The sequence below is a fragment of the Symphodus melops genome (genome assembly GCF_947650265.1).
Source record: "Symphodus melops genome assembly, chromosome: 20".
Classification (NCBI taxonomy): domain Eukaryota; kingdom Metazoa; phylum Chordata; class Actinopteri; order Labriformes; family Labridae; genus Symphodus; species Symphodus melops.
In genome coordinates this window covers 1,179,533-1,198,198 of record NC_136710.1, presented here as the reverse complement: position 1 = coordinate 1,198,198, position 18,666 = coordinate 1,179,533, and the positions used below count along the sequence as shown (strand labels likewise).

Below are 18,666 nucleotides of genomic sequence, written 5' to 3'. Positions count from 1 at the left end.
GTGTGTGTGTGTGTCTGGACTCGTGCTAACCTTTGACACGGCTGCTTCAGACAACACACACACACACACACACACACACACACACACACACACACACACACACACAGACGTGGAGTGTGTGAGGGTTTTCTTGGCGAGTGTAGAGGGGGGGGGGTTTGTTCTGAATGGATTCTGTGTTTAAGGGCCAAAGTCTGGGTCAGTAAAACACACACACACACACACACACACACACACACACACACACACACACACACACACACACACACACACTGTGTCTGCCAACCATTATGAGAGAAATAGGGCAGCCGGAGGGCCGAAAAAGAGACAAAGAGAAGAAAAGAAAAGTGATGACTGACAAGCGGACTGATGGATGAAAACGGTGTGTGTGTGTGTGTGTGTGTGTGTGTGTGTGTGTGTCTGTGTGTGTGTGTGTGCACCTGAGACCAGTGGTTCTTGAACACGATCATGCAGGTCTCGGGGTCCACCCCCCTCAGCGTCAGGGCCTTCCTGAGGTTGCCCCCCATCATCACAGAGGCCATCATGTTGAGGCAGCGTGGAGGGGGCGGGGCATCAGCCGGCTCTGAAGCCCAGGATCAGGCTCTGCTCCTGGGCTGGACGGGCAGCTGCTGGCCTGTCATGGAGGGAGGACAGACGTGTGTCAGTCATGAGTCACGATGGGAAACTTCTCTTTCAGACAGCTCAGGGTGAAGGAGAGATTCAAAGACAGGAAGTGGTGACCTGAAGCTCTGAAAGTGAAACCACAGACGGACTGATGAGGATGAAGATGATGATGATGATGATCAGCCTTCAGGAAACAAACGCCTCTCTCTGAGCTGAAGCTCCTCCTCTCTGTTTGTTTTTAACGTAAACATCGATCTTCGTTTATCTCTCCGTCCGCCGAGGGAACAGGAAGTGAGGGTTGTCAGCGGCAACAACAATAACAGGAACTCTCCGGAATGAGACACACCCTTGGTGTTCCAGAACATTCCCTGAACTTCAAAGAACCTCTCCAAGAAATCCCCTAAACCCCCCCCCCCCCCCACACACACACACACACACACACACACACACACACAGCAATAATAATACAAGAGTGTAACCTACCTCTCTGCTGATGCGACATGGACGAGCGAGCCCGCTGAGAGAGAGAGAGAGAGAGAGAGAGAGAGGTTGTAAACTGTGTGGGTCTAACACACACACACACACACACACACACACACACAATTTAAAAATCCATCACCATCTGGGCCTCTAATCTGTGTGTGCGTGGTGTGTGTGTGTGTGTGTGTGTGTGTGTGTTAATCTGAGATGAGACAGTGATGTTAAATCCCAAAGCACCACAGTGTGTGTGTGTGTGTGTGTGTGTGTGTGTGTGTGTATGTGTGTGTGTGTGTGTGTGTGTGTTTAGGGTGTTGAACCCAGACAGTCACATGCCATCACACAGACCAGGGATTAAAACACACACACACACACACACACACACACACACACAAACTGTCTAATCAAAGTAATGAGTAATATCAGATGTTTATAATGAAGGCCACTTTGACCTTTGACCTTTGACCTTTGACCTGAGTTAAAGGACAGTCTGTAGTTTTCTCAGGATTTGAACACACGCTGCCTTCTCACACACTTCTGAGCAGCAGAGACGTGTGTGTGTGTGTGTGTGTGTGTGTGTGTGTGCAGTGTGGGGTTGTTGATTGACAGCTCGGCTGACGGTCGAATGAAACACGCGGTGTAACATGAAGAGATCACACACACACACACACACACACACACACACACACACATGTTTCAGAGGCGTGTTTGTTCAGTTCAGACACATCCTCATGTCTCTGTCAAACCAGTCACAAAAACAAGCCATGTTACACCGCCCTATATCTACAAACGAGGTCACACACACACACACACACAGCTGCACACACACACACACACACACACACAGCTGCACACACACACACACACACACACACAGCTGCACACACACACACACACACACACACACACACACACACACACATGTTAATCTCCTTCATGGACAGCAGCAGTGTGTGACTGCAGGTCTCGCTGCTCTCACAGATGTTTGTTTCTCACTGACCAATCAGGGCTCACACACACATCTGTGATGTTTGAGGCCGATATCGATAAAGCTGATAACTCAGCTGATGTCTTTCTGGATATATGATAGATCTGTACAGAGACATAGATATACAGCACATAGATGTGTATTGTGTTGAGACTGGACTTTGGGAACCATTCAGCCCTGCCTGCAGCACAGTCTGACCCTGAAGGCACCACCTTCAACAAACACTGTGTGTGTGTGTGTGTGTGTGTGTGTGTGTGTGTGTGTGTGTGTGTGTGTGTGTGTGTGTGTGTGTGTGTGTGTGTGTGCGTGCGTGCGTGCGTGCGTGCGTGCGTGCGTGCGTGCGTGCGTGTGTGCGTGCGTGCGTGCGTGCGAGCGAGAGAAAGTGTGTGTCCAGGTCACTAAGGTTCACTGGTCAGTGAGTGTGAGCACGTGCAGTCTTCACCTGCTTAATGCTCTGAGTCCTTACATCACACACACACACACACACACACACACACACACACACACACACACACACACACACACTTGAGTGAGGCACCAGCATTACTCAGCAGAACACACACACACACACACACACACACACACACCTGATGCAGAAAAGAGCAGACATAATGAAATAGAAAAGATGAGTTATATATTTTATATTTATTTTAAATAAATAAACATGTTGAACTCGTTTCCTTCTTTTATAATGAAACATGTTTGTTTAATCTTTGTTGATGTTTCAGTCTATTTACATAAACAGAGTTCATTTGATCCTCCCTCAGTTTAAATATCTAAACTTCGTTATTTCATTGTAATAAATAAATGTTCACATGTCATGTTGTGTTTCAGTCTCATTTTAATCACTTTGAGTTCTACTGTCTCATATTTAGCTCTTTAATTCACATTATTTAGATTATTTACACGCTTTTAAATGATTTGTCTTTAAACTCTGATTTATCTGTTTGAACTTAAAGGGAGAAAAAAAAACGCGTAAATATTTAAATAATTAAATAATTTAAATAACGAGTTATTTCTCTGTTTAAACACAGATCGTATTTGTCCTGTTCCTCCTGTACCTGCTGTAAACTCACCTCCAGTCTGTCCCAGTCTGAAGGAATGTCAGCTTCTTCTTCCTCTTCTTCTTCTTCACAAAAACAAAGTCCAGGTCCTTTCAGGGTCTGCAGCAGTCCGGGAGACGTGAGTAAAGTCCGCTCTGTCTTCTGTTAAACCGGATTTATGGGTCGTTTCGGTGCGGGTTTTATTTTTTTTGTTTTTAAACCTGCTGCTCCGCCGCTCAGCTTTAATCCGCTCAACCGTCAATCACTCTGCTGCGCGCTGCTAGGTAACCGTAGCCCCGCCCACTGATACAGGAAGCCACGCCCCCTAGAAAGACTATTTACACCTCAATAGAGCGAAAACTCTATTTTATTTAGATTCTGTCCCTTTAAACAACAATGTGAATACATTTTTAATATAAGTGGGCACCCTTCATGAAAATAGTATTTTATCAAACTCTATATATGTTTTTTATTAGACCAGTTAGATGTTTAGATCTATTTATCTATATGTAAAATTACAGCACTTTTATGTGTTTTATCCATCTTGATAAAGAGAGGCTTTTTAATCACCGTCGAAATGCAGGTTGACAGCTGGTGTTAGAGGACAGCAGGAGGTGTTAATCTACAGTTAAAACAATACACACACACACACACACACACACACACAGGTCACTTGGATCACAGCCAAACACCGATATCATCATCTGCTTCAAATATGATTTCAAAAAACATTTTCTTTCAATATGAACATTGGTGTATTTTAATTTGTAAAGCTATTTGGGGAATGATGTTGGACTTTTAACCACAACTCAAACTTTGTGAATGCAGCTGTTTCAGCAGATCATTTTGTTATCATGAAATGTGTTTACTGTAGGAGTTTGAGTGTTGTTGTTGCTGATGATCTCGGCTGGGTCTCCCTTTGAAAAACAGATCTCTGGTATCAATGGGACTAGCCCTGATAAAGAAAGGATGAATTAATAGATTATATATTTAAAAAAAAGAAAAGTATTTGATATAAGTCCTCTTTGTAACTCTGAAGTACCCATAAGAAATGTGATATCTAGTGATTGTAGAGTCACGTGCATGTTTACCTTTTTCAAGCATTGTTAGAAAAGAGCAGGAAGATAATGAAAGAGTTTGAAGAATTATTACTGTGGTCATTTTCACTGTGTGGGTGTGATGAGGTCTGCATGCTGAATAAAGACATCAGTGCTGCACTCTGGTGGCAAAACACTAAAACTGCAACTGATTTCAGTTTTTTTTCCTCCCACCATTTGTTGTCTTTAACAAACATGCATGCATTTAATCAGAACAAACTCAGTCTTGAAATTTAGCTTATCATTTCCAGTGCTTTATTTTTTTACGTGTAAAGTCTTCCAGCGTTTTATCCTATATCAATCAATCAATCTTTATTTCTATAGCACATTTAAAACAATCTTGGTTGACCAATGCACAAGCAAAAAAACCACACTATAAAAACAATAAATGTAAAATACAATAAACAGGAGCATGAATTTAAAAAAAAAATTACATCATGATTAAGATCCGTTTTGGAGAAAAAAAGATCCGACTCTTTGAGATAAACTGAGCCAAATGACACGATCACTAAAAAGATTCGAACTTCCCATCCGCTGTTTCTCTTGTTCCCATGCTCTGTGTTTTTTTTTTTTTCAGTCGGTGACGTCACGCAGCCGGAGCGCGTGCGGCTGTGTATCAAGTGGAGCTCGCGACCGGCGGTTGGGGGGAGAGACAGGGGAGAAGCTCGGACAAACTCTTCAGCGTAAAAGTCAAACACGACGACCGCGAACGTGTTTAAAATAACAGAAAGTTTCAGAGAGTTTTGTCGTCGAACATGTCGATAAACACCGAGCCGAACGGTTCCGACTGACACTCGAAGTTAAAGTTGACGGTGTCTGGGTGAACTTGTCCCGGGTTTGTTGTGGTTGTGGATGTAATCGTCGACGGAACAGGAGGAGGAATAATGATGGTGCTGCTTTGACCCAGCTCCATTTTCTTCAGCACAGAGGAGAGAAAAAACAGAGAAAAAGAGGAGAAATGGCTGAAGCACGGTCCGAGGAAGAGGAGGAAAACACCATGAGAGAGAACAGGGAACAAGTGGTTCGACGACAGCCGAACAGTGCCGGAGGTAAAACGTCGTAAAAAAATCGTCGACGATATTCGATGACGAATAGAATCCACCTGTTGTCGATTAATCGTTTCGTTTTCTGAGCTGTCACAGGTTACCTGGTTAGCTTACACCTGAAAATACAACTACTACTACTACTACAACTAAAACTACAGATGGTTAGATAGCAATACTCACTGTGATTTAATACACTATTTAATTTAACTGTTTTCTACGGGATCAGATTCCACTTCTGGACACTTTAGAAAACTCAAAACTGCTTTAAGATCAAATGTTGTGCCATTTGCAGTATCCCTCTAAATCTCTCATAAATGGAAGAGAAATTAATTAAATTACATTTTTAATTACTGCCATTTTATATCTATTTGTAGCTTTTTAACATCTGAATTTCTTCTGATTTTCCAGGGAGCCCTTTTTAAGATCTGACCAGGTACAGCAGAAAGAAATGAGCTTTCTGGCTAAATAAAATTTAAAAAAAAAGGTTTTTAAAAAAAGTAAATGCGTCAATAGAAGTTGAAATTTTGGGAATGAAAGTCGTAATGTCAAGAAAAAAAGTCAAAACTGTTGAAGTTGAACACAATATCTAGAGTAGCGTTGACATATCGAGAATAAAGTCTGAATGTTGAGAAAAATGTTTTTAAAAATCCAAAATGTTATGTATTGATAAATGAGCGTTTAGACGTATTTCTCAACGTTTGTAATAAGGAAAAGTCTCCTTGTTATTTACTTCTCAAACATAGACCTTTATCCTCGTCTGATGCAGATGTTTCTATATAAACTAAAACCAGCCTGACTTCAAATATCAATAACTGGTTTCAATGGACAAGATGTAAAACAGGTAGAAGTAGGTTTGTATCCGGGTTCTGATATTTATGACATTTTGACGGGTTGAAGAGACAGTGTCAATTTCGAGGTCCCTTAGTTAGACAAAATAAGCAGTTTAATTCTGTCCTTGTTGAGTTTTGGGGGGGCAGGATTTTTACTGTCTCAAACACTAAGTTTTCTCTACATCTATAAATTGTTTGCATGCCCCAGCTGTGTTTCTATATCTTAACTTCTGATTCTACAAACTAAAACTCAGTGACGTGGGCTCAAGCTACAAATAAGACCTGCAACATGGAGGCCATAATAACTGTTAGGAGTTTTTGGGTGTAGCCTGCTCGAGAGCCAAAGCCATAAATCTTACATCAACATGTGAGCGTGTCGCCATTTGGGTCAAAGTTTACGCATGCAGGCATCAATATGCAGACGCTCACAGAAACATTCCCCGGTGATTGTTGATGTGCGAGACGTACAGCCATTAGTTTAATCTGACGGTCTTTGTCTCTGTGACTCACACTGAGGGAAGCAAAGGTTATAATCTAACACGACTCTTTGTAATGGTAGTTTGTGAGTGAGACAGGTGCGTGGCGCCTGCACTCTAACCCTCGGGCTGAGACGAGGCGTGTCTTTGAGGAGATTACGACACCTTTTAAAGTGAAACTACAGAACAATACCAGCCAAGAACTACAAACAAAAAAAACACACAGCTCAGCCTCTTTGATGTTGTTTATTTAAATAAAGACCAATCAGTGAGGTGTGTAGTGACATGATAAAGTGTACCCCCTTACACGGCCGTTTTGGACGCCCCTGGGTTTGCCAGATATGAGAGCAGTTATCAGGTGAACAGGTGTTGCAGCGATGGAAGCGGGCAGTGGAACTGCTTCAGATAGAAGTGATTGTACCCGAGCTAAAAAGCCTCTGCATGTTTCTAATAAGCTCCAGCAGCAGAAAGCTGCTCAAACTAGGATCAATGTTGGAGATGAAACATGGAGAGAGGTTAGAACGCAGAAAGCTTTACAGACCCATGCAGAGCTGGCTAAACACTGAAGCTACAGTGTCCACCACATGCAGAGCTGGCTAAACACTGAAGCTACAGTGTCCACCACATGCAGAGCTGGCTAAACACTGAAGCTACAGTGTCCACCACATGCAGAGCTGTGTGAGAGGAGGGGGCGGAGCCAGCTCTCTGTGATGATTAGAGTTTAGACTGCAGTACTCATTTTAAACACTAGGGGGTCGATTACAGACTGCTCCTTTAAAATCCCCGTTTATGATTGGACGACCTTTTTCTAATCATGCAGACGTAGTTTAAAGTGGAGCTTCATGATGAAGTGAAATTCTTGCCGTCAGTGTCAGAAAACTTGTGTTTGTGATCTTTAAGACAGAAGCTGCTTTTACACTCCTGCACTCCTTTTCTTTTCTGCGAGGGTGAAAGAAGCTTCATCAGACGATCAAGAATCAAACGCTGGTGAAAACCCGAAGCTCAACGAGCTCCCTGAGTGTTTAAACCTCAGTAAAGATGGATCAGAGTTGTTCCCCTCTCAGAGACTCATGTGAAATGTTTAGCTGAAATAAAGCTGGCACACCTCAGGCACAACATGAACTCATTCCCTGCACAGCAAATGTGTTTGCGTGCGTGGTTCTGGTTCTGGTTCTGGTCTCTGTGGATTTAAAGCCAATGTGTAATTAATTTCTCTGGCGTCTGAACTTTGTGGTTTCCACATGCTTTAGATCGAGCCTCGCCCGAGCGTTGAGAAACGCTGCCTGAGGCCGACTGTTGCTTGGTAGTTTAATGTTTGGACCCATCGGAGAGCTCAGAGTTGGACTAACGGGCTTTAACCGCTCACAGACTCCCTGTTCAATGTGGTCTCGGTGACGAAACCCGACGAAGGTGTTCGCCATGTTGGAGACGCAATCAAAGGCACCGAGCCTCCTTACAGACGGCCTGTCAGTCAATTAGGCCACGCCCCCTTTTGTATGCATGGCAACCTACAACAAAACATAAACCCAGTAACCACCCTTTGTTTTTTGGGGGGTTTTTTACACGTTTGCTCAGTTTTGGTCTCCACCAAGTCCTGAGAACAAAAGCATCTTTGTTCAGCAGCTTGTTTAGTTTCCTGTCTGCTGTTTTGTGCTGAGCTAACGGTCGCTAACAGGCGGTTTAATAAAGCTTTTATTAGAAACAGATGCCTGAGGCTGACACGCTGAGGTCAACACGCTGAAAGCTTGGGAGAGTTGTTGTCTTCGTGGCTTAACCCTCCTATCCTCCTCACCGCCTCTTGAATCTGACCTTCTGTCCTCGCCGTGTAAAACATGAAACCCAGCAGATGACTAACGCTGCGGCGAGCATCTGCGTGTTTCAACGCAGCTCGCTCGCTCGGCCTCCCTCCTGCAGCTCAAAACATCTGGAAGTGTTGAAGTGACTCCTGATGACTCCGGCAGAATCCCACTGCAGCCAATCACAGCCGCACTTCCTGGATTGGGCTCTGCCAATCAGGAAGCAGAGCCAGAGCAGACAGGCAGTCCAGTCAAGAGTTTCAGAGAGTCGGGGGAAGAGAAGAAGAAGAAGAAGAAGAAGAAGAAGACAGCACTGAGAAAAGAGAGACTGTTTTAAAAACTAAGAGGAAGAAAGGAAGAGAAACATCGAGGTGTTTGGAGATAATTCTGTCGACTTCAGAGTTTTACTGGATCCTTCAGGTAGCAGAGCTGAACTGGTTCTCAGCGGAAAGGAGGTAGGAAATGGAAAAAAGCACTAACATACAGAAGCAGCTCAGTCCAGCTCTGTTTCACATCTGAAGAAACTTCTTTCTCTTCTGTCGGTCGGCGTTTTCATTGATTTGTTCCAACTGTAAACGTGTCGACTGAAGGGTCAGGTCAGGAGTCCACCTCTGATTTTATTATCCTCTGTGTTGTTATTATCAGTGCTCATCAATGCAGTGAAAGCAGGGACTGAGAATCCTCTCCTTCATTTTATTCAGTTTGTTGGGTTTTTTTCTTCTTCAGGGACTTTGTGAGCTTTTTATTAGAGCAGCTGGAGAGAGACAGGAAGTGTTGGGAGGAGAGAGAGAGAGAGAGTGGGCGGGTGACGTGCATCAAAGGGCAGAGGTCAGATTTGAACCCAGGGTCTCTGCGACGAGGACTACAGCCTCTTTACAAGGAGTGCACACGATAACCGCTAGGCTAGCATCTTCTTCAGTGGATGTTTAAAGGTCACATGACCTCCTCCTCTTCTTCAGCTGAAATCAGTGTCCTCGCTCCTCTTCATCATGTGTGTGAAGTGTGTTGTTTGTAAATCCACTCTGATCCTGTATTTGATCATGTCTATAAACCCCTCTATTTCAGCCCTGCTCAGAACAGGCTGTTTCTGTGTCTGTAGCTTTAAATATGTAAATGAGCTGTGTCTGACCACGCCCCCTCTCTGGAAGGGCTCGGGTGTACTCGGTGCTTTCTGGCTCCATGTCCTATTGTTTACGGTGAGAAGGCAGACTCAGAGGGCAGAACAAACACCTAGCTGTGGGAGTGTCACCCACCTGGGGGAGGGGCTACTGCCCTTTGTGATGTCATGAAGGGAACATCTCCAAACGGCCTGTTTGAGCACACATTTTCTTTGTCTTTGTGTCTCTCCAGGTCGTCCTGACAGACGTAAACCAGAGCATCGCCACAGGTAAGACTTCCTTCCTCTTGTCTCACCTGAGTCAAAGTCCTGAAAATCTGACTTCCTGTTACCATGAACGCGGGCGTGTAAAGTGACCCACATGCAGAGCGATGACGGTTCAACGCCGAGTCCAGAAGCTTCTTTTAAAGTCCACGAGCTGTAAAATGAAAGAAGCTGCTGATCACTGTGGGACTGTTTGGTGCAGGATCGACTCTGCGCTCTGACTCTGACACACTCCTGAAAGTATTTGGGCTTTTGGCCCGTAGGCATGGCAACCAGTCTGAGAAGGCAAAGAGTTTAAAGACTCTGTGTGTGTGTGTGTGTGTGTGTGTGTGTGTGTGTGTGTGTGTGTGTGTGTGTGTGTGTGTGTGTGTTTACAGGGGAAAGAGAGCCTCAGTTTGAGTGTGTTTAATTTAAGAAAAGGATTGTTGGCAGATTGTGAGACATTGAAAAGCTCCTGACGAGTGAATAAAAACAGCAGACGACTTTTCTTCTTCTTCTTCTTCTGCAGAAACAGGAAGGAGTTCCTTTGTGTTACAAACTCTACTTTACTATTAGCTCACCTTGCTAGCTCTAAAGTTGTGAAAATGAAATGACGTCATGGCTGAAGAGGGAAACATCATCAAAGTGGACTTTATGTGCAAACTGAATCTGCAGCAGTTTTCTCCATTAATAAACAGGAAGGAGCGGAAAGTAGAGACGACGAGGAGGAGGGTTTTCCATCAGTGTTGAAAGTAAAGTGTGTGTGTGTGTGTGTGTGTGTGTGTGTGTTTGGGCAGTGTCAGGGGTGAGTCATGTGTCTGTGTGTTCATGGTTAGCAGCTCTGTGGCACAAAGAGAGAGAGAGAGAGTGAAAGGAAAGACGTGTGACCTCCTTCTGTCGTCTGGGTGAGTCCAACCTGCCCGCTAAGCGCTCGACCTGCAGCGTCTCCGGACGCGCTGTCACAACGTCAAAGGTGTGCAGCGGTGTGAGCGTTCACTGACTCAGAAGTCCTGTTAGCGAGTCCAGATGGGACGGAGCCGGTCTAATAACGGCACCGGGCCCGGTGGGGGGGGGGGGGGGGGGGGGGTGACATGAAGTGACTCATGTTTTCCTGTTTCTCTCCACAGTCAGGGACCTCTGTCGTCCATCAGAGCAGCCATCAAGAGAAGTGAGTATCCTCCTCCTCCTCCTCCTCCTTCTCCTCTTCCTCCTCCTCCTCCTCCTCCTCCTCTTCATCCCGTGTTTCTGACACAACGACCTGAACGTGCAGACACACACACTGACTGAGAGTCAGACTCCTGATTTTTTAAAGAGTTTTTAAACTGAGCTTTTGGCTGTTTTAACCAAAAGTGTTTCTTTAGAATTTGGATCTTTTTTTTTTTTTTTTGGAGTAATAAAATCCAACATGGCGGGAGAATGAAGGCGGTAACTCCTCAGACTGGACGCTCAGCAGTCAGCACTCTCAGTCGCTGCTTCCTGTTGTTGTTGTTGTTTTAAAAGTTTAAAATAAAAACAGTTTCTTTAAAGCTGCAGGAGGGTTTGAAACGTTGGAGCGATGTTTGTGTCTTACTTCCTGCGTGTGTTCTCTGTTTCTGTCCGACAGCATCGACCAGACCGACGTCTCTGTCCGAGTCGTCCAGAGAGCGAGAGCGAGACAGGAGGTGAGACCGCGTCAGCCGGAGAGAGAGAGAGAGAGAGAGAGAGAGAGAGAGACAGAGAGAGAGAGAGACAGAGAGAGAGAGAGAGAGAGAGAGAGAGAGAGAGAGAGACAGAGAGAGAGAGAGACAGAGACAGAGAGAGAGAGAGACAGAGACAGAGAGAGAGAGAGAGAGAGAGAGAGAGAAGCAGGACGTGTATTCAGTAAACACGACGTGTTGACAGTAAACATGATGTCAGGATCTCATCAGACTCACCTGGACGTTTCTGAAACTCGTCCAGTTTGTGAGCGAGCGTCACTTCCTGTCAGTCCTTCAATAAAGTCAAATCAATCAATAATCAGCCATGATCACACGGTCGAGTGCAGCTCTCGTTTTATGTTCCCCACATGTTTACTTCCTGTTCCTGCGTCATTCCCTGCATGTCTCCGTCGCTGACTTCCTGTCATCCTGACCTTGTTGCTAGGCGACCGAGATAACCATCCTGTCGGCAGAGCCACTGGCCTCCACATCCTGGTTCCCCGGCGCGTCAGGAGGGTTCCCGCCTCCCCCTCCTCCCGCCGCACAGATCTGGGGGTCGACGATCCCGCCGTCCGTACAGGTAGCCTTCGTCTTCCACGTTTTACGTCAAACCGTCTTCACGTTTAAAAATTTAAGACGCCACGTTAAAAAAAAAACTCCCCTGTGTTTGGTCAGCCTCCTCCTTCCTACGAGGAGGTGATCAGGAGAAGACTCAGGAGCAGGTTCTCCTCCCCTCTTCTTCCCCGGGTCCCGCTACATCCATCACCATCGCCACGCAGACCGATCCAGGCTCCGCCCCCGATCACCAAGACTCGCAAGGTGAGCGCAAGAAAGTTTTTCTTTTTTTTTTTTCTGTTTTTGTCAGTGGAAATAAATAATTTGTTTTTCAGCGAGGAGACCCGTCAGACCTCCCCGACCACGTCTCATCCACCCCCCGAAACCGTCCAACGTCGATGACATCATCGCCACCTCCAGCCAATCGAAGCTGGACTCCGTTAACGGTGACGACACGCGCTGCTGCGACGTCCTCGCCGAGCTGTGTTCACCGTTGACTTCAAACTCTGGAGCTCAGACCGACCAATGGGAACGGTCTTTCTGTCCCGTTGACGTGGCAACCGCTCCATCTACTTCCTCACAGATCCCATCGGAGCTGCCCAGGCCCCGCCCACGCTCCAGGCTCAGCGCGCCGCCTCTCAGCGGCGAGGTCAAAGTGCAGACGTTGGTGAAACTGCGCGAGGACGGTTTAGCCACGTTAGCTGCTCGCACGGGCGCTAACGCCGCCAACCAGGAAGTGAGTCAGGGGAAATACCTTCAGGAGCTGCTCGAGGCCTTCAGCGCAGACGACTGGGGCTTCCCCGATCGCCGTAGCAACAGCAGCAGCGGGAACAGCCAATCAGAGAGCGAGGAGGAAGAAGAGGACATGGCGACGCTGAGAGCGAGGATACAAGCGTTCGAGCAGCAGGTGGCTGATGGGAGCTCTGGAGAAACCAGCGCAAAGAAACCTGAACCCAGGCCACGCCCCCGTCTCCAAGCAACCAAGTCTGCCCCTCCCACCATCGCCCCGAAGCCCAAGACCTTCTCACAAGCCACCAAACCCTCCACGAAAGTGTCCTGGGAAGATCCCGGTCCGACCGCAGACTCCGAGTCTCTGGACTCAAGTGAGACCCCGACGGCAGACTTAGACCCTAAAACCTCGGCGCCACCTTTAACTTCAAAGCCCGCTCCGTCTTTGGTTCCCCAACCCTGCAGGAACCCAGAGAAACCCTCAGTAACCCCCAAACCACAGTCTACTCCAGAGAGCCTCCCATCTGGAACCCCTGTCCCGGTCCCGGTCCCGGCCCCGAGACCCCCTCCACCAAAAATAACCCCCTCAGACCAGCAGACCAAACCTCCGCCCAGACCTTCAGTCGCTCCGCGGGCCAGCGTGGGAGCTCCCACCCAGGACAAGAGCACCCCGACCCTGCCCCCGAGACCCCCCGTGGAGGCCAGCGGTGGAGCGCAGACTCCGGACTCTCCGATCCAGACTGGTGAGTCTAAATCTGTCCTTCAGTCTGTGACACTGCCCCCTACAGGCGGCACGCAGGAACTGCAGCTACACACAGTCACATTTCCTCAAAGTGAATCGTAGCGTAACATGAGGTCGTCCGCCAAGGTCACCCCTCTGGACACGCCCCCTTTCACCGTATGAATAAAGTTTCAATCTGGCGTCGGAGTGAGTCGGCGCCGTGCGGGCCGAAACATCAAAGATGAAATCAGCGAGAAGAAGTGTCGATGTCAGCGTTTGAAACTCGCTCCTCTGTGACGTCGACGACTTTCTGACGCTGACGCTCCAACACACAGACACACACACACACACACACACACACACACACACTGATCATGGCTGAAGGAAGTCAGTCTTCCTCTTTGTCTCTATTGTTACAGATAAGACAGTGAATGAACATCCTCAGCTTGTTGTCAGTCTCACTGTCAACAAACAAACAAACAAACAAACAGAATCTGATCAGTTTGAACTAAATGAAAAACTTCATCCTGCTGCGTCTTTACTTTTTCATGACTCGGGACTTTTGGTTTCTTCGATGTTTCAGTGAAAACAGAAAGTGTCCGTCCAGGAGTCCCGGCCAAACCAGCAGCTCTGACATCACTACGGAGATCCAGCGGTGTGTGTGTGTGTGTGTGTGTGTGTGTGTGTGTGTGTGTGTGTGTGTGTGTGTGTGTGTGTGTGTGTGTGTGTGTGTGTGTGTGTGTGTGTGTGTGTGTGTGTGTGTGTGTGTGTGTGTGTGTGTGTGGCTGTGTGTGTGTGTGTGTGTGTGTGTGTGTGTGTGTGGCTGTGTGTGTGTGTGTGTGTGTGTACTAAGCTTGTTGTAGCTTTAACACAATGAAACGTTTGAGAGCTTAAAATCACAAATCTTACTCGCCCATTATGTTGGTGAAAATATGCAAACATGAGGAGAGAGAGAGAGAGAGTGTGTGTGTGTGTGTGTGTGTGTGTGTGTGAGCGAGCGGGGGTTAACTTTATTCAATCCAAACCTTGTGAAAGAAAAATGCTTCGATTGTGTGAGAGGAGAGAAAAGCCCCTCACTGTTGTGAGAGCTCTGTGTGTGTGTGTGTGTGTGTGTGTGTGTGTGTGTGTGTGTGATGTTCACACATACTGTAAGTGTGTGTTTCAGTCATGTGACCCGTCAGTGTTGTCATGATGTAACCAGCTCAGCTCTGACATAAATCAGTTTAATGAAGGAACACTTTCAGCCTGCAGTACCAGTCTTCACCACTAGGGGGGGCAGAGTTACATTCTGTGAGTTATAACATCTGTGCTTCACCTGCAGCCCCGAATCTGGCCCCCAAACCCTCCGCCGCCCCCCCAGCAGCATCAGACACGGATCCAGTCCCACCCAGACCTTCAGCTGCTGCGCCGGCCACGGCCCCCAAACCTGCAGGACCCCCTCCGGGACTCAAACCTGCAACCACCGCTCCGGCTCCGGCTCTGAGGAAAGGCCCCGTAATCCCAAACAAACCGGAAACTACCACCAGCTCGTCAGACGCTCCGCTTCCACCGAGGTGAGAGAGAAATGACCGCGTCTCAAGTCGTCGCCCCGAACGACCCCAAAAATAAATAAAGAAAACACTTGAATCTGTCTTTCAGGCCGTCAGGTGTGAAGCTCCTCCCCCTACGTCCTCCACCAATTAAATCCACCCCTGGGCGACCGCCTCCTCCAGCTATCACATCCACTTCCTCGTCCACTCTGTTGACTCCGCCCACATCCAAATCTGTCCCCGCCCTCTCCGCCTCGACAGCCAGCCAGTCGTCTTCTTCTTCCCAAACCGCACCGAGCCCTTCTTCTGTGTCGGCCAATCAGATTCAGTCAAAGCTTTCAAAGAAAGGACCGCCCCTTCCACCCCGCCCTAAACCAGGACACCCGCTCTACAACAGCAACACTGTGAGGACACACACACACACACACACACACACACACACACACACCTGCCGGAGATTCGAGTTCTCATGTTGGACTTTCTCAGAAACAGGAAGTCCTCATCGTCCTGGATGACCCGAGCCCTTCAGAGCCTCCACCAGGTGAGGGGAGGAGCCAAACCTCATTCAGCCCGCTCATCAACCAATCACAGTGTCTCCTTGACCTGGACGACCAACCAGAGCTTGCTCCCAAACAGGAGAGCCAATCAAAACCAGCGCTGGCGGACCTGAGCCTGTTGGACTCGGAGGTAACTTCAGGTCGATGACACGACCCCGAGTTTATTCATCATCAGAGAGTAACTGAAATGTTTTGGTCGCTCTTCCTCTCGTGTAGTCGATCCTTCCTGTGGCGCCCGCGGAGCAGAAAGAACGCCCGGACCCTCCTCCTGTCAGGTTAGACGCACCTCTCACTCACTCGCCCCCCCCCCCCCTCTCTCTCGCCCTCTCTCTCTCTCTCGCCCTCTCTCTCTCTCTCTCTCGCCCTCTCTCTCTCTCTCTCTCGCCCTCTCTCTCTCTCTCTCTCGCCCTCTCTCTCTCTCTCTCTCTCTCTCTCTCTCTCTCTCTTTCTCTCTCCCTCCCTCTCTCTCTCTCTCTCGCCCTCTCTCTCTCCCCCCCTTCTCTCTCTCTCTCTAAAAGTTTTAAACGTGTTTGATGTTTCAGCGGTCCTCGCTGCGTCGCCTTGTTCGACTACGAGGGCGAGGAGGAGGACGAGCTCACCTTCTCCCAGGGTGACGTCATCGCCCTCCTGGAGCTCATCGGGCAGGAGTGGGGGCGGGGCCAAATCCACGGACGCATTGGGATTTTTCCCTTGAGCTTTACTGAAGTGGTGGAGCCGCCGCAGCCGCCGCCGCAGGAGGAAACGACAAAATCAACATCAGAAGATTCAACAGTTGGAGAGAAAACAGGTGAGCCGACAGCTCCTGTTGTTTGGATTGAGCGCCCCCTGGTGGACGAGCACGGCATTAACATCTGACATTCTGTTTTTGTTTTTTCAGAATCAGCGACGTCACAGCAGCCAGAGGTGAGTTCACCTGTCACCTGACAGATTAGACGTTTGAACAAGAGCCTGACTGTGTGTGTGTGTGTGTGTGTGTGTGTGTGTGTGTGTGTGTGTGTGTGTGTGTGTGTGTGTGTGTGTGTGTGTGTGTGTGTGTGTGTGTGTGTGTGTGTGTGTGTGTGTGTGTGTGTGTGTGTGTGTGTGTGTGTGTGTGTGTGTGTGTGTGTGTGTGAAGGACAAAGAGTGGGCCGTGGCTCTGTTCGACTTCCCCGGTCAGACTGCAGAGGATCTGTCCTTCCACAAGGGGGCGCTCATCGAAGTGACCGAGCATGTGGACGCCGAGTGGAACAGAGGACGAGTGGAGGGGAGGGAGGGGGCTTTACCCTGCTGCTTTCACACACACCTGCTCAGGTAACACACACACACACACACACACACACACACACACAGAGAGACACAGACACACACACTTTAAAACACTACAGTCCTCACAGTTTTCAGACTCTCTCTCTCTCTCTCTCTCTCTCTCTCTTTCCTATCTCCAGCTCAGCCAATCACAGAGCAGCAGTCAGCGCTGAGGGCCGTCGCCAAGTTTGACTTCACGGCAGAGAGCGAGGACGAGCTCACACTGAAGGTGTGTGTGTGTGTGTGTGTGTGTGTGTGTGTGTGTGTGTGTGTGTGTGTGTGTGTGTGTGTGTGTGTGTGTGTGTGTGTGTGTGTGTGTGTGTGTGTGTGTGTGTGTGTGTGTGTGTGTGTGTGTGTGTGTGTGTGTGTGTGTGTGTGTGTGTGCAGTATAAATGCGTGCTGAAATTGTCCGTCCTCCTCCTGCAGGTTGGTGACATCATCACGCAGGTGGAGTTGGTGGATGAGCAGTGGATTCTGGGAGTTGCAGGCGGGAAGCGTGGGATTGTGCCTAAGAACTACATTTCACTTCTCTGAGTTTCTCCGCCGCTCTCCGCTCGCAGGTGGGTTTGATCTGGAGTTGTTGCACGCCGCTCTCATGGCGGCGGGGAGCTGTGGGTTTGATCTGGAGTTGTTGCACGCCGCTCTCATGGCGGCGGCGAGCTGCGGATGTCACACTGAACCTGGTCCGGCGTTTCACACTTTCTAACGGATGTTTTTAAAGAATTCTTTCCTCGACTTTGGAGTAACGACTCTGCGTATTATCGCCATGGCGACCATTAATGGGAGGAACCTTTGCTGCCTTATTGACTGAGGTGAACTGAAACAAAGAAGCCATGTTCCTTCCTCCTCGACTCGGTTTGATCGACCAATGAAATGTCTCCGAATGTTTGAACCGTTTAAAGGTCGCCTCACGTCGTGCTGATCCATCCGGGAGCCCGTTTGACCCTCCCGTCACACGTCCAGGCGTGCAGAGACTTGAGTCCTGGTCTTAAAGTGTCCAGAACGGTCTGGAGACGTTTTGTCTCATCGATTTTGAATCGTCACTTATTCGTATCGCTTTGAAAAACACGACTTCTAAAGACGCTTGTTGCTTCTCGTTTGACTGGAGCCTCTGAGTGAAAAACAAGGGTCACTTTAAAACGGAGAATACGATTGGACGTCGTCAGTTTGCTCGTAAACAGACCAGCTTGTTTTTCAGGTTTATGTTTTGGTGCTTTTTATTTTTTTCTTTTAGAGACGGGACGGGTCACACTAATCATGAGGCTAACAGCGCCCCCTGTTGGACGTTTCTTGTTTTTAAAAAAAAAGGCTTTAATTTAATTCCTACATTCCCTGAACTCAGCCCAACCATGTCCCTCTAACGTGTCTCTGTCTGTCTCCAAACCCCCCGATGATGATCAGACACAGGATCAGAGCTGTGACCTTTAAAGCTCCTTTCGTACCAGACTGAAGAATCCAAATGTTTCGACTGAGTCCAGTGTTTTTCTCAAAGGGTTGATCATGGACGACGTGCTGATCATTAAATAATCACATTTACCTTCTTCAGTGTTGTGGAATAGTTTGGGGGGTTAATTAGTTTGTCAAAGACAAAATGTCTCCGTGGACGTCTGTGAGACAAAGAGACGCCATGAAAGTTTATTCATTTCTTTGTTTGAGAGATTTTATGTAACTAAACATTCCAACTTTTAATACAAATAAAACTTCATCACATTTCTGGACACGACCATTGTTTTTATTTTTTATGATTTTTTTTGTTTTTGGGCAAAAATATTTGAAGAACTGTTTTGAGTATTTTAATGTTTTGGTTGTTTCAGGTCCAATCGGTGATGTGACTTTAGATTCATCTGAAGCTTTTAAACGTAAAGTTCATCATCATCTGTA

The 18,666-nt window shown here is 47.6% G+C and overlaps 1 protein-coding gene and 1 long non-coding RNA gene across 2 annotated transcripts; one reads left to right on the top strand and one right to left on the bottom strand.

Moving 5' to 3' along the window:
- Nucleotides 1–538: 538 nt before the first annotated feature.
- Nucleotides 539–3,407, bottom strand: LOC306841254. Its single transcript, XR_013781460.1, has 3 exons — nt 3,163–3,407; nt 1,105–1,138; nt 539–631 (listed from the first exon to the last, which is right to left on the bottom strand). It is a non-coding gene; the product is annotated as an uncharacterized lncRNA (long non-coding RNA).
- Nucleotides 3,408–4,793: 1,386 nt separating this feature from the next.
- Nucleotides 4,794–18,503, top strand: LOC306841615 (uncharacterized protein). Its single transcript, XM_079371560.1, is given in 20 exon segments — nt 4,794–5,275; nt 9,725–9,761; nt 10,862–10,902; nt 11,338–11,395; nt 11,856–11,860; nt 11,863–11,990; nt 12,086–12,110; nt 12,113–12,229; nt 12,301–13,437; nt 13,999–14,070; nt 14,737–14,968; nt 15,054–15,348; nt 15,431–15,631; nt 15,718–15,776; nt 16,044–16,288; nt 16,379–16,404; nt 16,616–16,753; nt 16,755–16,791; nt 16,926–17,014; nt 17,212–18,503. Coding segments are annotated over 20 exon segments (3,141 nt in total). The 5' UTR covers nt 4,794–5,184; the 3' UTR covers nt 17,320–18,503.
- Nucleotides 18,504–18,666: the final 163 nt, after the last annotated feature.